General features: G+C 42.3%; 3 protein-coding genes across 4 annotated transcripts; 1 reads left to right on the forward strand and 2 right to left on the reverse strand.

The window, feature by feature from the left end:
• Positions 1 to 7: 7 nt before the first annotated feature.
• LOC103959225 (cysteine synthase) lies at positions 8 to 4,001 on the reverse strand. 2 transcript variants are annotated; one of them, XM_009371571.2, is made up of 11 exons: positions 3,857 to 3,998; positions 3,190 to 3,251; positions 2,978 to 3,087; positions 2,778 to 2,835; positions 2,092 to 2,355; positions 1,852 to 1,989; positions 1,643 to 1,694; positions 1,036 to 1,115; positions 676 to 735; positions 501 to 581; positions 8 to 417 (listed from the first exon to the last, which is right to left on the reverse strand). In XM_009371571.2, the coding sequence occupies exons 2-11, from the start codon at positions 3,229 to 3,231 to the stop codon at positions 325 to 327; spliced, it is 978 nt and encodes a 325-aa protein (XP_009369846.1). In that variant the 5' UTR covers positions 3,232 to 3,251; positions 3,857 to 3,998; the 3' UTR covers positions 8 to 324. The 2 variants fall into 2 exon arrangements, with proteins under 2 accessions (XP_009369846.1, XP_048440594.1); XM_048584637.1 differs by lacking the exons at positions 8 to 417; positions 501 to 581 and having other exon boundaries at positions 692 to 915; positions 3,857 to 4,001.
• Positions 4,002 to 6,203: 2,202 nt separating this feature from the next.
• On the forward strand, positions 6,204 to 7,021 carry LOC103959224 (ferredoxin C 1, chloroplastic). The gene has a single exon (XM_009371570.3). It carries the CDS (start codon positions 6,274 to 6,276, stop codon positions 6,841 to 6,843), a length of 570 nt encoding a protein of 189 aa, XP_009369845.2. The 5' UTR covers positions 6,204 to 6,273; the 3' UTR covers positions 6,844 to 7,021.
• A 10,944-nt stretch (positions 7,022 to 17,965) lies between these two features.
• Positions 17,966 to 19,585, reverse strand: LOC125477447. The gene has a single exon (XM_048584574.1). The coding sequence runs from the start codon at positions 19,177 to 19,179 to the stop codon at positions 18,139 to 18,141; it is 1,041 nt and encodes a 346-aa protein (XP_048440531.1). The 5' UTR covers positions 19,180 to 19,585; the 3' UTR covers positions 17,966 to 18,138.
• Positions 19,586 to 19,881: the final 296 nt, after the last annotated feature.

Raw genomic sequence — 19,881 nt, forward strand, 5'->3', positions numbered from 1 at the left:
TTAAGCATGTGCAGAAATCACTTTACTAAATAAATTCCTTATATCCTTTGTTACTAAGAAATTAATTTTATTGAAGGCCGAGAAGGAGGCCTTTAGAATTATTTTGTGAAGGAACAAACAAGTGATGATACGACTAAGAAGTTAATTTAGTCGTTGCAGATGCAAAGACAAAAGGTATGAGAAAATGGATTTGTAACTGCCAAACCCCAGAGAACAGGACCAGGGCTCAAAACACAACCAGATTATCCTAGTTTTAACTCAAGAAGCGAAACAACTCCGAACCACTGGCCGACACTTGAAGCAGCCAGAAATCGAGGAATCAGCTCAGGGCTCGAAAGTCATGCTTTCAGCTTCCCGTCTCACCGACTCAAACAACACAGAGGAGAGATACCTCTCCCCAAAGCTTGGAAATATCACCTGCAATGCATAGACGTATACTAGGAGTTGGACAAAATGCTAATACAAGGTCTATGTAACTGAAAGGGAGTGATCCAACTTACAACAATGAGCTTTCCAGCATTTTCTGGTCTCTTTGCAATTTTAATTGCAGCCGCGGCAGCAGCTCCAGATGATATTCCCACCTGGAGCAGATAATCAGACGCTTGTAATTCAATGCAAAAGCTGTAATACGGTGATTGACTAACTACTGATTTTTTTTTTAGGTTAAGAACTTACAAGCAAACCCTCTTTATGTGCGAGACGCTTTGCAGTTTCAATTGCTTCATCACTTGATATCTGCAACACATCACAGATTTATAAACCGGAAGCAGTAATAGCTGTTAGAAACAAACTAACAAGCTGTGTTTTTTCCAAAGTTCTTTGCAGAGTTAAAGGCATTCCATATGAAAAATCAATGGCCGTGTTTACACCAGCTCACAGAAGTGCTGGCCATTCATACATTCGTCCATCAAAACACTACCAAAGACAAAATAACCGGCTTGAGTTCCATTTCCAAAAATGAGTGTATCACAAATAACAATATAACGATTTATATCAATTAAGAAAAAAAAAAAAAAAAAAACCCTTGAGCCTTACTTGAATGACTTCATCGATGATATTGACTTCCAAAACACCCGGGATAAAACCAGCTCCTATTCCTTGGATCTTGTGTGGACCTTTACATTAGAAGGAGCATAATAATTAGCATCAACAACGTGCAAGCAAAAACTAGAATTGCCCATCATAAACATATAAGATAAGTGTGCTTTATGAGGGAAACCTAAATTTTGTACGCCATGTACGATAGAATTAGGGTTTAGGAACAATTTTCACTCAAACAAACTTTCTAGTTAATAAATCAGAAGTCAACTGAAAGTTGCAAGCCAGAAGCTACAGAAAATAGAGTCTTAAAACATTCTGTCAGTAACAGAAGCAAAAGACTCATTCCACCGAAGTAGTAACTGAGTATCCCACAACGAAACTCCTCTCTATGCTACCAGTCACATCTGAGATCAGTACTCTAACTGTTTATTACGGCCCTATCTCCATCAGAAACCCAATTACATTTGCAAGGCCGAAAATCTTAAATGAACTTACGAACAAATTTTTCTCTAAACTAGTGAAAAGGCCAGTAAATAGATTGCAGGCGTGGATTATGCAAGGCATTCAAATAATCTCAGAGCAGCATTGCAGTATAACTCACCAGGCTTTCCTCCAGTTAGGACAGGACTTTCAACCGGTTCCACACCATACAGCTAACATTAAGAAATAAAAATGAACACAATAAGACAAAGTAAAAGAGCATCAAAATATGAAGAAAGTACAGACTATTGTTCAGGTCTTCTTCAAAAGAAGCTCATAAATAAATATACTTAAGAACCATTTAGATTAAACTTTAAGATGCGAGCTAACCTTTAGGTCAGGATTCTTCTCCTTTAGAAACTTCCCTGCACCTGTTATAGTTCCACCTGTACCTATCCCAGAAACAAAAGCATCTACTTTCCCTCCTGAACCTTCCCATATCTCTGGTCCAGTGGTTTCATAATGTATCTGCAATAAAAAAAATCAAATCACTTTTTCCGAGCACAATATACCTTTTGTTTTTCTTCAAGTTGCGTCAGCTTTATATGATATAGATGATTGAGTAGATACCTTAGGGTTGGCCGGATTTTCAAACTGCTGAAGAATGTAGGCATTAGGTGTCTTTGCCAATATCTCTTCAGCCTTTTGAACAGCCCCTTTCATGCCCTTTGCAGGATCTGTGAGAACCAACTCAGCTCCAAAAGCCCGGAGGATGATTCTTCTTTCAAGACTCATTGAAGCAGGCATTGTAATGATAAGTTTGTAATGCTTAGCTGCTGCCATGAAAGCTAATCCTATCCCAGTATTACCACTTGTTGGCTCGATGAGGACACTCTTCAGAAAACACCATCCAACCAAAGTCAGATTCAATGAAAATCAGTCAGATCATAGTTCCCATCAAATAAAAATCCCATATCATCTTTCTTTCATTGTACCAACATCGCATAGGAAGCTTGTAATATTGGTGAAAGCAAAAATTTTAGTAGTTTTACTAAATGTAGACTATTATCAAATTTTTGCTAACATTTCTAATGCAAAAAATCCTCTCCAATCACAGTTCACTCATGTTTTCAGCTAAAACTTCCGTGAGAAAGTGTAGTTGCATCTTTTTCATCATTAGAAATAGACATAAAATGCCTGCTAGTGGAGAAACCAAGAACAGTAAACGAGGAAGGTGGTTGCGTCCTCTCTTTCATGCACAAATTCTTCAAAACATTACACTCCTACCCAGCAAGTTTCCCTATTAAATAACTAACCTGCCCAGGCGTGATAAGGCCCTTCGCCTCAGCATCTGCAATCATACTATAGCCAATCCTGCATTGTTTTTTCAATAATTAGGAACCACAACAGAAATCGGAGCAAAACTGCAACACTTTCAGGTATAGCTTCCGTGAAATCAGCAATTGTACAAGAAAATGATCAAGTAGTAAGCTATACAACTAAAACGCCTACATACCTGTCTTTTACACTGGAGCAGGGCTCCATCATTTCCAATTTGGCAGCGATTCGAGCAACACAACCTTCCACGATTTGGTTCAGATACACCAACGGGGTTTTCCCAATTAACTATACACAACAAAACAGATGTTTCCGGCATCATGAACATAAACAAACCATTGAAAACACCATACTCTAGTACACATAAAACTCGGATATTCGACAACTTACTTCAGTAACATCTTTGGCAATGCCGGCCTTCTCGACTGCCATTTTGCTTCTTTTACAGATTACTGCAACCAAAAACACACCCGGTACTTAAAATTTATTCCTAACCACAATTACAATAAATTTTAATTCTTCATGGAATAAAAAAAATAAGTCAGAAAAATTTAACACAATCATTTGCAAAAATAAGGAAAGGACCGCTAAGCTATCAACAAAAAGATTAAAGAATATTTTCTTGAATATGTTTCAAATTTCAATTACTGCAACCAAAAACACACCTGATACTTAAAATTTGTTCCTAACCACAATTACAATAAATTTTAATTCTTCATGGAATTAAAAAAAAATATTCATTAAAAAATAAAGTCAGAAAAATCTAACACAATCATTTAGCAAAAATAAGGAAACGACTGCTACGTTATCAACTAAAGGATTAAAGAGTATATTCTTGAAATGTTTCAAATTTCAATTACTTTTTCTAATGATTTTCGTAATCTGATTATGATCAGGGTGAGTGCGTTTTGTCGCTGGTTTTGAAAGAAAAAAAAAACCCAGAAAATGAGTTTAATTTGGAGAATGATGAGCTGAGTGTGGATGTGATGAGCGAAAGAAAAACAGTTTAAAAGCTATGATTAACACTTAATTGAGAGAGAAAGATTGAGAATTTCACCAGGAGAATGACAGATAATCACCACCTCACATCCGATGAACACGCCTTGTGAAGAAGAAGATCAAGATGCAATGAAGCTGCCAGAAATCATTTATTTATATATATATATATATATATATTGGCTTAGAAATATGACGTCATAAATACTATTATCGTTTTCTTATGGTTCTATGTTGAATCTAGCCTGCTTTTAGGTATTCCTACTTAACATGGTATCGTATTAGCCAGCAAGCTTCCAAAGTACAATTTGAGATTCGATCTGACCAATTTATGTCCCTACAAAAAATTTGCACATCCGATTTATGACATCTCCCAATCAGCTTTTTTTTGTGGTTAAATTAAATTAGCATATAGGCACACACAAAGTATGTGAGAAAATTATTATTATTTTTTTTTAAATGGAATGAGAGAGAAAGAGATTGATAGAGAATGTGGAAGTGAGAAATTTTTTTTTTCTTTTAAATTAAAGATATGTTAAAATTACATGTAAGTGAGATTTTGAAAAAAAAAAAGCAAAATTTGATTTGTGAAATTACATTTCTGCCCCATATTTCTTATTCATGTTTTGTTTTAATTAGAGGGTTAAACTGGTAATTTCATAGGATTTTGGTTGACAATGAGTGCTTTATTAATTAGTAGAGATAGATTAAAGGGTAAATTACATTGTACCCCCTCAGGTTTAGGGTCTATTATAATCGCATACAACATCTTCAAAACATTTCACTTTCATACCTCAACTACTACTTTATTTCAATATAGTACCTCTGTTACATTTTACATTCATTGATCCGTTAAAAGCTGAAGTGGCTGACACATTTGTGCCACATGACAAAAAAAATAATTTTTCATTCATTTAAAATATTATAATAATTTACCCTTTAAAAAAAAATTGAAACCCACCCCACAAACAAACCCAGAAACCTTCCTCCCTCTCCGCCCCTTAAACACCCCCCCCCCCCCCCCCCCCCGACCTACCTCCCTTTTCTCCCATCACCATTGCAGCCCCTAGACCACTCCTCCCTCTTCCCCTTCCCAACCCACCTTCTCCCTCCTCCACTCTCTTCATCTCCCCTTCCCTAGCCGAGACCCACCACCGAACCAAAACCCAAATCCTTCTGTCTGAACCATTTATAGAGCCCCGCTTCCAACTCCTTCCCTTCCTCAGCCCCCTCCCCCCACCACCACTCTCAACCCCTCGCCTCCCTCTCCTTCGCTGTCTCCGACATCTCTCTCTCTCTCTCTCGTTATTTTGCATTTACTTGCATTTTTTTTTTTGTGATTCTTTCTAATTTGGTTTATGGGTTGGTGGGTTTGTTTCATATTTGATGTGAAGGGTTGGGATTTGGGAGTCCCGATTAGGCCCAAACAAGCGGTGAAGAGAGTGGGTCTCTAGGGAGAGAGAAGGAAGGGTGGTCGGAGTGGGCCCAGTTGCAGCGAGTAAGTGGAGGAGGGTGGTAAGGAGGAGAGGGTTGGACATGGTGGCAAGAGCATCGAAGGTGGAGGGGTTTGGGCTCGGTGAAGGTGATGGGGGTCGGGAGGGGAGAGAGAAGATGAGTTTCTAGGTTTGTTTGGTTTTTTTTTTTTTTTTTTTAAATTTAAATAGTGGAGGAAAGAGTGGAGAAGGGAGAAGGTGGGTCGGGAAGGTGAAGAGGGAGGAGTGATTTGGGGGGCTGCGATGGTGATGGGGAGGGGATGTGGTGGTGATGGGAAGAGATGGAGGTAGGTCGGGGGAAGGTTTTTTTGTTTGTTTGTTTGCAGGGATGGGGGTTGCGCGCCACGGAGGTGGGTTTCAAATTGGGTTTTTTTTCTTTTTTTTTAAGGGTAAATTATTATAATATTTTTAAATGAATAAAAAAAAATTTTGCCATGTAACACACATTTGGCAGCCACGTGGCATAACTGTGCCCGCCACATCAGCTCTTAACGGATCAATGGATGGAAAATGTAATGGAGGTACTATATTGAAATAAAATAGTAGGTGAGGTATGAAAATGAAATGTTTTGAAGATGTTGTATGCGATTGTAATAGACCTCAAACATGAGGGGGTACAATGTAATTTACCCTAGATTAAATGACAAAGTTTTAAACACATGATTATACACTATTAAAAAAAATATGCAAAAATCACATTCGATGTATCTATTTGATAACCATTTTATTTTTATATTCGTTGAAAATCAAAAACTGATTTGCTGACTTTTTTTTTTTAATCTTTATTTTTATGAAAACTGTTCTTTTTAAAATTTGGCTTTTAACTTTTAATTTTTAGTAAAAACATAAAACTAAAAGTAATTATTAAATGAATTTCAATTTAAAAATACATAAAGAGTTTAAAATTAAAAATAAAATAATTACACATCTAAATTAAAAATAAAAATAAAAATAAAAGTTTACAAACCCATTAGCCCATCTGCCCATGCCTCATAATAAAAAAATAAACCACAAAAACATCAAAAACCTTATCCTCCTTCCACACCATAAACAACACAAAAACTGCCCCTCATTTCCCACCCCAAAAGACAAAACCCAACACACCATGGCAACTCTTCACGCCACGCCATCCCCTTCTTTCACCCTCCCAAAACATGTTCACTCCACCAAACTCTCCGCTTCGTTCCGGCTCAATCTCCGGCCTCGCCACAGCTCACGGCGGTCCTACTCTTCCGCCGTCCGATCCTACAAGGTGGTGGTGGAGCACGAGGGCCAGTCTACCGACCTTGAAGTAGAACCTGATGAGACAATACTAGAGAAGGCATTGGACTCTGGCCTCTCTGTGCCGCATGACTGCAGGCTCGGCGTGTGCATGACTTGCCCTGCCAGGCTTCTCAACGGCACGGTCGACCAGAGCGAAGGAATGCTGAGCGACGATGTGGTGGAAGGCGGGTACACATTGCTGTGCGTGTCGTACCCGAAATCGGATTGTCACATTCGGACAATCCCGGAAGATGAGCTGCTGTCGCTGCAATTAGCAACTGCTAATGACTGAAATTTTTTGGATTTTGGCAACTGGGGAATTGGCACATGTTTGTATTGAGTTGAGTTGTGGGTTGTTGAATACGGGTGATTTCTGTTTTGTTTTGTCACTCATGATGTGTGTTGTGTGCTGCTAATGTTTTTGTTTTAAGCCTGTAGATCGAATAGCCAGTGATTTTGACTGTTGACAAGACGATATTCTAAATTATTCTAAACTACGGGGAGGAGACTTGAACATGGATGCAAGGGTTGAACACACTGCCTGCGAAATTGGTCTAAACTACTCTAATATATAGGGAGGGAGATCCGAACGGATCACACTAACCTGACTAATTGTAACTGGCATAACCCACATGTGCGTTAGACGGCATCCTAGAATAAGAGATGATAAATACACTAAATTTCTCCGGCTCCAATGCAAAACTTTGATTACGAAACATTGCATAGACAGTGCAGAAAGAGAGAGAAAAAACTGGTGATTATATTACGATGAAGAGAAAGTTACACTAATAGTTATGCAAGAGACCAAAAGTTTGTTTAAACGATGGTAGGGGCTCAAGTGGCCGCAGTCCACTCTTTGAACTTCTCTCGTGCGGTGTTGGCTGGGGAAAAAGAGGAGGGAAAGGCTACCAAGTAACTTACATAGTCAGGGCAGTTGCTGCAAGTCCTCAATTGTCAGCACAGGAGAGCAGGGCAGTCCCCTCTCCTAGCTCGAAAGAAAGTAATTCCTGTAAACACGAATAATTCCTGAAACAAGCGACAAGAATACGTGTACAAAATATATTTTTTTTGTATTAATGATTTTGGGGTTACAATCTCTTTGTAATTTGATCCTCTGATTCTATCTTCGTACGATGTGGGTTTGTGGATGAGTTGTTGATCCAAAGGGCCGTTGGGGCTTGATCTAAGGATGCACAGTTGATGAATGAATCTTCAAGGGGCGTTGGGCTTGATCTTGAAGGATGAACGGATCTTCAAGGACTTTTGGGCTTAATCTTGAAGGATGAACGGATGTGTGGATTTGTTGAGGTTGTTGATCCAAAGGGGCCGTTGGGGCTTGATCTTAGGATGAACGGATCTTCAAGGGCTTCTGGGCTTAATCTTGAAGGATGAACGGATGTGTGGATTTGTTGAGGTTGTTGATCCAAAGGGGCCGTTGGGGCTTGATCTTAGGATGAACGGATCTTCAAGGGCTTCTGGGCTTAATCTTGAAGGATGAACGGATGTGTGGATGATGAACACTTTCCTCAAGGGCCGTCGGGGCTTGATCTTGAGTTGGTGGAAGTTCTTCAAGGGCCGTTGGGGCTTGATCTTGAAGGTTGATGGATGATGAACGATGAACACTTTCCTCAAGGGCCGTCGGGGCTTGATCTTGAGTTGGTGGAAGTTCTTCAAGGGCCGTTGGGGCTTGATCTTGAAGGTTGATTTGACGAAGAACGAAGAGTGCTTTCTTGATCCTTCGGGATTTGCTTGAGAGCTTTAGAGTTCCGAAGCTTGAAGGTTTTGGTGTGATATCAATTTCCCTTCCTTTCTTCCTTCCTTCCTTCCTCTCTTCCTTCCTTCCTTCTTTTCTTCTTTTCCTTTCTCCTTCTCCTTCCTTCCTTCCTTCCTTCTCCCTTCAAATGAATGCCTTTGGCCTCATATTTATAGAATTCAAAAACTTGATTTTTGGATTTAAATAATCAGATGAAATAAATCGTTTCTGCCAGGTATTGACACGTGTCATATTTGATGACTTTTCCAATTTATTTCGATTTTTTGTTGAATCACACGCTACATGTAAAATTTATGTGACACGTGAACGTTGAAATTTTAATTATTGATCAACATTCATTTCACCGAAATTTTGATGTCTACAAATGCCCCCACTTCAAGGCGCGTCGTAGACATGTGCTTGTCACATGTAGAAGATGCGTTTTGAAGTCCCTTAATGTAGATGTCAACCCAAGGGCCGTCGAGGCTTGATCTTGAATTGGGCTGGAAATTTCTTCAAGGGCCATCGAGGCTTGATCTTGAGCTTGACTGGAAGATTTTCTGGTTTCCTCCAATCATTGATTTTCCGCAGGCTTAATCTTGAACTGGGCTGGAGGATTCTTTTGGTCTCCTCCAAAGGTCTGAACTTACTCCTTTGATCTGGAGTTGAATTTGATTCAAGGGTGGTGAACACTTGATTTTGAATCGGACTTGTGATTTCTTCAAGGGCCATCGAGGCTTGATCTTGAACTGGGCTGGAGGATTCTTTTGGTCTCCCCCTATCGTTGATTTTCCTTTGTGCTACCCTTGAACTGGGTAGCAGGATTCTTTTGGTCTTCCCCGAAGGTCTGAGCTTACTCCTTTTCTTCTGTTTCTTTGTTCAATCTCTCCAATTCGTATTGAAGAGGGTTAGAGGATAGCTCAGCATATGCAGTCGTAGCTTGTCTCCACATGCTTCAATGCATCATTTTCACTTGCCTTACTTGCTCCCCTTTGCAGAAGTGGTATTTCCTTATGCAGGTTTAGCATCTTCTCTTGTACTATTTGTTCCTGATGCAGGAGTTGAATGCAAACCTTGCATTTGAATGGACCATCACTTCTTGGTGGCAGCGCAAGTTTGAGTGGAGGTTCCGACATATTGCTTTCTCTGTCCTTGTCCTGGCAGGTGAGAACAAGGGCAAAGGAAAAGATAGGGGAAAAACATGATATGAGATACCTTTGCTTTCGCCCTTGATGATATGAGATACTTTTGCCTTGGTATCATTTGTTTGCAAGGGTATTCCCGGAGAGGAAGAAGACTGAGCATTTTGAGATGCTTTGCTGGGAGTGTACTCTCGGAGGTGAGGAAGAGTTGGGCATTTTTTCTTGTTTGCAGGTTTGCCTTGCCATAAAAGATGAAGGTCGACATATATAGGGATTTCCCAATAGCAAGTGGTGGTACTGTTCTTTTACCCTTGTCGACAAACGTTTTGATCTCGCAAATTCGGCTTTTTGAAATAGTGACGACTCTTCGATCTTTGAATACGCCTCTTTGATTTTTGAACGACGCCTCTTCGATTTCTGAACGAGCGTCTCTTTTGACAAAGTGGCACGCGTTTTCTGAAAAGCAGAGAAAGCGTCGCCGAACTTTGCGCTTGTCAGCTAAAGATGTGTAGCTGCTATGATGACCTCCACGTGATCTTTTGACAAAGTGGCACCCGTGCTCTGAAAAGCCGCGAAAGCGTCGCCAGCCTCCACGTGTTTTCAACTTTGTCGGAGATCTTTTGACAAAGTTGAACGCGTTTTCTGGAAAGCCGAGAAAGCGTCGCCTAACTTACGCCGGAAAATCCAGCTTTTGAGATTTGCAGAGCGATGTCTCTTCACTTTTGAACAAGCGGCCCTTCGATTTCTGAGCAAGCGCCTCTTCGTTTTTATAGAGGTATTGATCACCTCTAACATGCACACTTCGAAGGTTGCTCATTCCTGAAAATCATCTCCGGCCTTTTGAGTTTTAACTTCATCCACCCATCTCTTTTAACACCTTTGAAAAATGGCTAACCCATCGAACCTTAGCTTAGAATTGAGTCTCAGCAGTGATCCGGTTGCGCCGCTTCAAGGTAATGTATGGTGTCCTTCTTTCTTATCTTCTAACGGTCCTCTTACAGGTGAAGACTCCGTGATGCAGGACGCCACAACAGCTACAATAGTAGCTAGGAACCTCCTTACTCCAAAAGATAGTAGGCTGCTGTCAGGACGGTCCGATGAGTTGGCCGTTCAAGAGTCCCTCGCTCTTAGTGTTCAGTGTGCGGGCTCTGTGTCCAACATGGGCCAACGCCTGCTTGCTCGGTCCCGTCAGGTGGAATCATTGATGGCAGAGGTGGAAGATCTTAAGCAGGAGATTAAACAGCTTAAGTACGAGAATAGAAGTTTGCATGTGCTTGCAAATAACTATTCGTCGGGCATGAAGAGGAAGCTTGATGAGATGCAAGAATCTCAAGGTCGCGTTCAAAGTGACCGTCAAAGGCTTGCGTCTTTCTTCCAGAGACACATTTTTCCGGCGTCATCAAGCGTTCCACCAAGTATTGGGGCCTCGAATGATCTATCTTCGGTGCTTCCCGCTCCTGGAGTTTGGCCGAGTAGTGGGGCTTCACGTGAACGACCTTTGTGAAGGCTCCATCTTCCTCTTTCTTTGTTAGATACATTTCTTCTTCTTTTTTTTTTTTTTTTTTTTTTTTCGCACTTGTAACTTCTCGAAAATCAATGAACATGCTTCGTTTTATTTAGTGTATTATGCTAAATACTGATAAAACATATACATCACTGTCCATCATCAATTTTTTTTTATTCATTTGTTTGCTTTCGGTGGCACTGATCCACCATTCATTTATATATATATATATATATATATATATATATATATATATATATATTTCAGATGGTGCCAGAAGCACCACCATCGTTTTTTTTTCTTTCTTTTTATTATATATATATATATATATATATATATATATATATATATATTTTTCACATGATTTCAGAAACATCATCATTTGCTTTTTTTTTTTATTATTCTTTTGAAAGATGCTTCCCAGCATCATCATTACCCTCTTTTTTTTTTTTTTTTTTTTTTTTTTTTTTTTTTTTTTTTTCTTTATATGGCCATCTTCAAGGCTGAGTTCGTGGGTGAAAACCCAGGCCGAGTTCGAGAGAAGACGGAGGAGGTCTTTGGGTGTGAGTTGACAAACTTTGTTTTTGTCAATCACATTCGAAGGCAGCAGCCATGGAGGTGCAGAAGCAACCAGAGCTTGCAGTAGTGCAAAACGTCGAGCTTCACGATCGGCTAGTCGTTTGACAGCGGTCACTGAAGTTCTTCGCCGATTTTGACAACGGTGGCCAGAGTGAAGCTGAGGGTCTTGCAGGCGAGGAGCTGCATGGATGGAGAGGAAGAAGTGCCTTGTCGTGTTCTGTTACTTTCTCTGACTTCATGTTCTTTTGTTGCAGAAAAAGGGGGCAGAGCTCTTGGATTTGATTGGAAATTCACAGGGTGGTTTAGACCATTGATCAGGACAGTACCACTGAAGTGAAGGTGCTTGCTCATCGGAGAAGAAGCTACAAGCCTCCTCACTGCTAAAGAAGTTGTGCTCCTCCACCTTCACGGAAGGCTGATAGCTCTTTTGGAACGGAAAGCAGCCAGCTGGGAAAACACAGACGAATTCGCCTGCCCGAATCCTAGAATCCCATCAAGCGCCTCGGATGACTTGCCCAGCTGCCCTGATTGCTTAGCTCCGCAACCAAACACAACACTGCCATTAGTCCCCTTGTCAAATTGAATAGTGTCCTTCAAAAAGTATCCCGCCGTCGCACTTCCGTCGCCATAAGTCACGTCGTATTGGCAGAGATATGGAGCTTGCTTGAAGGTAGAGTTTGGTGGGGATACAGCGGGAGAGATTGCAGCAGAGAAGAAGGCTCAGAGAGCCTACAATCGGTGGAGGCTTTTGGGGCTAAAACCACAGGGGAATCTCCAGGCTTCATGCCCAGAAAATCATGGAAGATGGTGTGCTTCCCCTGCTGCTGGTGGTGCTGCTGTTGAGTGCAGAAAACTGGTTTCTAACCAATGGATTTTGAGGTACAGCAGAAAATTGGCCTTCTTGCACATTGGGCACCAACCCAGACTGCAAGGCCTCGTTGAATGGAGGCTGTGAGGTATGACCTGAAGCTTGCCTGATATTTGGCATCTGCAACATCTGTGGGCTCACCATTCCAAGCATTATTTGTGCCTGGAAGAGGGCTTTTGGCAACTGCGGCCTTGCAAGCAATAGTTGACAAGCTAGTTCTTTGTTTTGTATAGCCATTACCCTGAGTTCCGCCATAATTTGATTCAACTGACCCCTAGACATTTTGGCCAGATGAAGTGTCAAGGGATCATTTGGTGGTGCCAATTGATTCTGCAAGCCACTTTGAGCTGACTGCAAACCAGCCTGAGCACCACCTAGAGCTCCTGCCGTGACCGTAGCAGCAGTAATAGCAATATGGAGACCAATTGGCTGATGTCGAAGAGATTCTGCATGAACAGATGGTCCCCCTACTTGCTTATGGGGGTCAACATTAGCAGTCAGTCCTGGTCCCGTCACGACCCTGTTCTCGACTTCTGTCAGTGCCTTTGTCATTTTCAGCAAAATCAACTCGTAATTGCCGGCCATTGATTTCATAACCCTGAAGATTGCGACGAGTACTTAGAGCAGGGGACTTATACCTCTTTGTCCTTGTCGGTATTGATGTGGAAATAACAGAAAGAGAAGAGGGTCGTCGATTGAGGTATATCGTCGCCTGTGTTGAGCTCAGAGAGCATGCTCTGGACCCACCCGGAGAGATCCGACGGGTTGTAGTGGACGGTGTCATGCGGTGGGGTCGAGGAACAGGCCGGGGAGCTGGGATCGGGCGCTCTGGGCGTCGGAGGGAGTGAGGCACGTGGCGGCGAGATTGGCTGCAGCGGTTTCAGAACTAGCAGTTGCTACAGTTGGCCGCGGCGGCGAAGATTTGTAGAGGGCGGAGGTGGGCCTGGACGTCGGAGCTCAAATCTTCCGACATGGAGGAGCTTTTGAGCGTGGAGTTCCAGTGGTTCTTTATGGCGTTATCGGTCCGGCCGTTGCAGAACGAGAGGAAGCAGTGGTCGATCCAGATTTTGCGAGCGCCGAAGAGGGAAATGCCGTCGCCGTCCGATTTGCCGCGCCAGCCAACGTGGGTGGGGCTGGAGGCGATGTTGGTGTTGCCGGCGGGCTTGCAGTGGTGCACGTGGATGTCGGCCTGGTGGACGCGGGCATCGCAGCGGGAGCAAAGGAAGGCGGAGTCAGAGGCGGAATGGAAGTTGGGAGACGATTTGGGAATTCGGGGAAAAATCCGGGTCTGGAGAATAATTTCTTGTAATGGTTAGATCTGGAGATGGACTCCTCAGATTTTTTACCTGTTCCTCCATGAACAGAGGACTTTTGAGATATGGATGTTCCAAAATTCTCCAGCGGGCTTCCCAGATCTGAGAAATTACCCCTTTCAGAACTTAATGCACCTTTTAACTTCATGCTATCATTAGTACTGATTCCATCAGAGACTTGATATGGTGTATCAATTTCACCAGCGACACGCCGACGATTATCCCACTGAAAACTCCATGATGGTGAATGAATGGCATTCTTCACTTCGATTTGGGTGGGTTCTTTTCTTTGCAGCAACACAGCAAGCCGATCCCATGATCGTCCAGATACCGTAAGTTTTGATGGTTATTCCTGCTAGCGACCCTCAATAGACTGCGGCTAGCAGTTTTCCTAGAAGGAACCCTACCTGAACTTCTACTTGCACTCTTTCGAGAAGATCTAACTGGGCTTCTGCTTCTAGAGACCCTTGCAGGGCTTCTGATTGCTCTCCTTCGAGAAACTATGACTGGACTTCTGCTTATGCTTCTTTGAACTTTTACTGGGCTTCTGCTATATGGTGGGCTAGTGTAATCCGGCTGCTCGAGCGAGCTGGGGATGATGATGGCACTGGGCCTGGATTTGGGCTGCTCCTTTGTTTGTGGACTTCAACTTCCGTTTCTTTGAATTGCCATGGGTCTTGTAGGCCCACTTTAACATGTATAATTTTTTTTTATTTTTTATTTTTTATTCTTTTATTTTTTTTTATTTTTTTATTTTTTAGTAGAGAATATATATATATAGTAACATATGTATTTTTTTTTTTTTTTTTTGAGTAGAGAATATATAGTAACATATGTATTTTTTTTTCTTTTCTTTTCTTTTGTAATAAAATTGACTTTCTTTAATGAAACATTTATTTATTTATTTTGATGTGACTGTACTTGAAGTTTTGAAATTTCAAGTTGCCTACGTACTCTTCCAAAGAAGAGATCAAGTCATAACGTAGTTCAAATGAGCGATGGTTTTGATGATGATTTTGATGATGATTTTGATGATGATTTTGCCGTACACAGTTTATGCTCTTGCGGGCCAGGAGCGTGGTGCGTTTGCAGTTTCAGCTCGTGTAGGCAAGGAGCGTTTGTTGTCGCCTTTTATGCTCGTGCGGACAAGGAGCTTTGGTTGTCGCCTTTTAGGCTCGTGCGAACGAGGAGCTTTGGTTGTCGCCTTTTAGGCTCGTGCGAACGAGGAGCTTTGGTTGTCGCCTTTTAGGCTCGTGCGAACGAGGAGCTTTGGTTGTTGTTGTGGATTTGTCAAGTGATCTGGGAGAGGCGTTCCTCGCAATCTTCATAGGAAGGAGCCTTGACCGAGTAATTGAAGAAGTCTTCTGGGAAGAGGTCGCACATTGTGATGGGGATGGACGATCTTTGTGTCGAAATTTCATTATCTCCAACACTTTCACATTGTTCTGGAGGTTGACAAGAGCTGTTTTGCCCCCTTTTCGACTGATAAACTTGTGGACAAGATGGTTGCTGCTTGTCCAATTTCTTCGCAGCGATCTTCGAAAGACATTCCTCACAATCTTCATAGCAAGGAGTCTTGATCGAGAAATTGAATAAGTCTTCGAGGAAGAAAAGATCCCGCATGAACGATCTTTGTGTTGAAATTTTCTTATCTTCAACATTTTCACATTGCTTTGGAGGTTGGCAAAAGCTGCTTTCCCCCCTTTCTGATTGGTGCACTTGTGGAGAAGACATATGTTTCTCGTGCAGTTTCTTCGAAGCGACATGAGTCCATCCTTCAATTTCACTTGACTTGGAGCATGCCCCCAACAGTCGAGGTGAAGACTTTGAGTCGAAAGAGCCAGAAGTGACATCTTTCTTAGGGATTTCATCTTCAGTGCCGTCCTCTTGGGTTTGTTGGCATGAAGATTTGCCAGTGTGGACGACGATGCGCCTCCTTACCTTCAGTGGTCCTTTTGTGTCGACCTCTAGGATTGCTTGGCGCTTCATCCTTGAAGGAATTAAGCTTTGAACGTCGCCTTTTTCTGCTAACCCATCGAGCTTTTCTTCCTTTGGTGTTGTCTTCCTCTTTCCAAAAGGCTTCTCATTATCTTCAAATCTTTCCGAAGCTGATGGTCGCAGAGGAGAGATAGCTGTGTTGCTTTGTTTCTTAGGCTTTAACAACCTTTCAAAAACAGAGCTTTGGGATGTTGGCACGCTAAGCCTCTTGAAGACAGAGGTTCGGCCTTGACTACCAATGCGATTAAGCGCTGAAATTCTGGAGCTTGAATGGCTCATCCTATCGAAGACCGACGGCCGAGGGGCGGGTTTAGGCTCCTTTTGGTCTTGTTCAATGCTCACGCTGATGTGTTGAGCGCTAGCTTTCTTCACTTTGCTTGAAATCTTCACGGGTGCATTTGGTGTGAAGCCAAGTCCGGCTTTGTTGTTGTCAACTCCGTAACCATGCTCCTTCAACTTCTTTTGAGTTTTGGTGAGGTTAAGTTCTTTGTCATCGACGGTGTTTGAAACCTTCTTTCCAAGATTTGAAGAGGAAGCAAAGTCATGCCTAGCCTTTGACATGGGTTCGTAGGCATTTGGGTTAAAGCCTTCTTCGGTCTTCTTAGTTGGAAGAGAGCTTGGTTTCATTTTGACGCCATGCTGTGCCTCCAGACGGTTGATGAGTCCGGCGGTTTGCAAGTTTTTCTCCTCTGCAGTCCGTGTGAGCTTTGTGATTGCTTCATTCATCTGAGCTAGTTGCTCCTCGATTGAAGTTGCTCCAGTGGTCATGACTTGCATGGTTGTACTGCCGCTCGAATCAGCGTCGGAGGGTAGGGACTCTGAGTATTTCCTCAGGCTTTCCCCTCTTGATGCCCTTAGCGAGGCTAGGGTGATCACAGGATCGTGCCTCAGGTGCTCTTGTTCCTTTGACAGAGTTAATGCAGGGGCGGAAGCCGCGGCAAAAAGAGCTCTTGCTTCACTTCGGGTTGTGATGCCCAAAATATCACCAGTTGCGGCGATAATGTTCTTGTTCTTCGCTTTGACTGCAGGAACAGCTTGATCCTTTCTTGATGCCATTTGCGTTTTTTGATGATTTGAGGATAGAGATGAGAGGTAGAGATTATCCCACCGGGCGTGCCAAATTTGTAAACACGAATAATTCCTGAAACAAGCGACAAGAATACGTGTACAAAATATATTTTTTTGGTATTAATGATTTTGGGGTTACAATCTCTTTGTAATTTGATCCTCTGATTCTATCTTCGTACGATGTGGGTTTGTGGATGAGTTGTTGATCCAAAGGGCCGTTGGGGCTTGATCTAAGGATGCACAGTTGATGAATGAATCTTCAAGGGGCGTTGGGCTTGATCTTGAAGGATGAACGGATCTTCAAGGACTTTTGGGCTTAATCTTGAAGGATGAACGGATGTGTGGATTTGTTGAGGTTGTTGATCCAAAGGGGCCGTTGGGGCTTGATCTTAGGATGAACGGATCTTCAAGGGCTTCTGGGCTTAATCTTGAAGGATGAACGGATGTGTGGATTTGTTGAGGTTGTTGATCCAAAGGGGCCGTTGGGGCTTGATCTTAGGATGAACGGATCTTCAAGGGCTTCTGGGCTTAATCTTGAAGGATGAACGGATGTGTGGATGATGAACACTTTCCTCAAGGGCCGTCGGGGCTTGATCTTGAGTTGGTGGAAGTTCTTCAAGGGCCGTTGGGGCTTGATCTTGAAGGTTGATGGATGATGAACGATGAACACTTTCCTCAAGGGCCGTCGGGGCTTGATCTTGAGTTGGTGGAAGTTCTTCAAGGGCCGTTGGGGCTTGATCTTGAAGGTTGATTTGACGAAGAACGAAGAGTGCTTTCTTGATCCTTCGGGATTTGCTTGAGAGCTTTAGAGTTCCGAAGCTTGAAGGTTTTGGTGTGATATCAATTTCCCTTCCTTTCTTCCTTCCTTCCTTCCTCTCTTCCTTCCTTCCTTCTTTTCTTCTTTTCCTTTCTCCTTCTCCTTCCTTCCTTCCTTCCTTCTCCCTTCAAATGAATGCCTTTGGCCTCATATTTATAGAATTCAAAAACTTGATTTTTGGATTTAAATAATCAGATGAAATAAATCGTTTCTGCCAGGTATTGACACGTGTCATATTTGATGACTTTTCCAATTTATTTCGATTTTTTGTTGAATCACACGCTACATGTAAAATTTATGTGACACGTGAACGTTGAAATTTTAATTATTGATCAACATTCATTTCACCGAAATTTTGATGTCTACAATTCCCAAGCTGAGAGTTTTCGTTGTTGAAATTGTCTCAGCCAGCTTCTTTGACTCATACCATGAATCAAATTCACCACCAGGATAGCTATCAGAACATGGTAATTTCAAGCAAAAAATTATGATCAAGGCGCTGATTGCAACTAGGAGGGCTTGATCAGAAAAGAAACCACCTGCTCCTAAGCTGCATACGAGGAACTAGGTTTCTTCCTGTTTATTTGCTTTAATTTCACCTTCACATGAATCCCACTGTCAATGATAGACTGAAGCACAATTTGAAGCTTACCCTCCAATCTCTCCCCTTTCCTTGGTGTGTAAATCACATCATGGATATCATCATCTAATGCCCTCTGCGCGAGAATTTCCCCCACAGCAGCACAAGCAGCTGCATTCCTAGTCGAACCAAGGTCAAATTTCATGTCCTTTGATATGGAATGTGCCACAACGACAACCTTACTGGTGACTCGATGAATGATGCACGCACGAACAGAAGCCTTTGATATAAAAATGTCCAGGCAAAACGGCTCATGGAAAGGACCCGTCAGCTGATTATAAGTCAGAGTCCTCAGCTTCTTCTTCCCAACAGGAGTGTCCAATTCATCAAGTGGAGAATCGTCCACAGTTCTAGTTTGCTTCTTGCTTCTGGAGAGCAATTCACAACTTGGGTTGTCTCTTTTGCTATCATTTAACTCATTTCCCTTCCTTTGACTTTCCTTTGGGTCATCCTTTTGCTTAGAAGACTTCTTCCTACGATGGAAGTCGAAATTGTACTCTTCAAACTCCTTGGAATCTCGGTCAAGCTTAAAGAAGAGACTGCCGCGAATTCTCATGTTGTCAATGTCATCAAAATCCGGATCACCTTCAACAGCTGCTCTGCAACTGTCAATTGGCTCATCAACCACTTCATCCGATAACGCATTTGAGTCCAATGCAGACCCCTGCATTCCTCCCCCTGCCAATGCCAACCCGGACGAAACCTGCCACGCATCATCATCAACAAGCTGAACACCATAACTGTCTGAATGAGGTTTAGAATCATCCGAGGGTAACAACGGAGAGAGATGAAAGCTACTAAAGTAATTGGAAGCCTTTCTCCAATGATCAGGTACGGGAATAATGGTGGTGGTGGTTGGCTTGCAGCAAAAGTTGGGAGCAGCCCTTGAAAGGAAATGCGGAGATAGTGCTGAAGCAAATTTGATTCCTCTCCTTAAGAACATCATAGTAAGAGAGTAACTTGGGTCTAGTATTGTATCTCGATTTAAGCAAGAGAGTTCTTTAAGGAGCAAATCATCAAACAGTTGGCAGGCATTTACTGCTATACCTCGTTTCGGCAAATCATCAACTGGTCAACTGGTCAGTCCTAGGACCCAGGTCTTATGGAGGAAGGGATACGCCATTAGATGTTCAAACCTTCAGACGAATGCCATTTAGAAGGAAAGGTGGCATCCGTTACTACCAGCAACGGGCATCAATCCAACCAAACCCGCCGATTTGGATTGTTTAGTTATCATCTTGAGCTTTTGTAAACCCGACCTAATGCCGATTTGAATTATGGTGCCTGATTTATTTGATTTTGTCGAAATAAAAAGTTGAACGATTTAAATTGTAATGAATTGTTTTGTTATGATTTTGAGCTCTCATTTATACGATTTTATTTTACACTGGTTTAGTTTGGTTTGATATTGTAATTGATTTGGTAATGGTTTTAGATGGAAACTGGTCCAATCAAGACCATGCCCACACCACCGTACAAGGACGCTCAAGGGGAAACACTCGCAGCAGCTCGGTGCACCGTGCACACTCATTGAACACACATAGGGAGCTTTCTTAACGGACCAACGGTGACCGCATTACCGGACTCCGAGACACGACACAATCAAGAAACATAGAATGCGGGTGAGAAAACCAAATGGATTCAAGGA

This window comes from the organism of the source record quoted next, unplaced genomic scaffold, assembly GCF_019419815.1.
Source record: "Pyrus x bretschneideri cultivar Hongxiangsu unplaced genomic scaffold, Pyrus_bretschneideri_v1 Contig21, whole genome shotgun sequence".
Taxonomy (NCBI): Eukaryota; Viridiplantae; Streptophyta; class Magnoliopsida; order Rosales; family Rosaceae; genus Pyrus; species Pyrus x bretschneideri.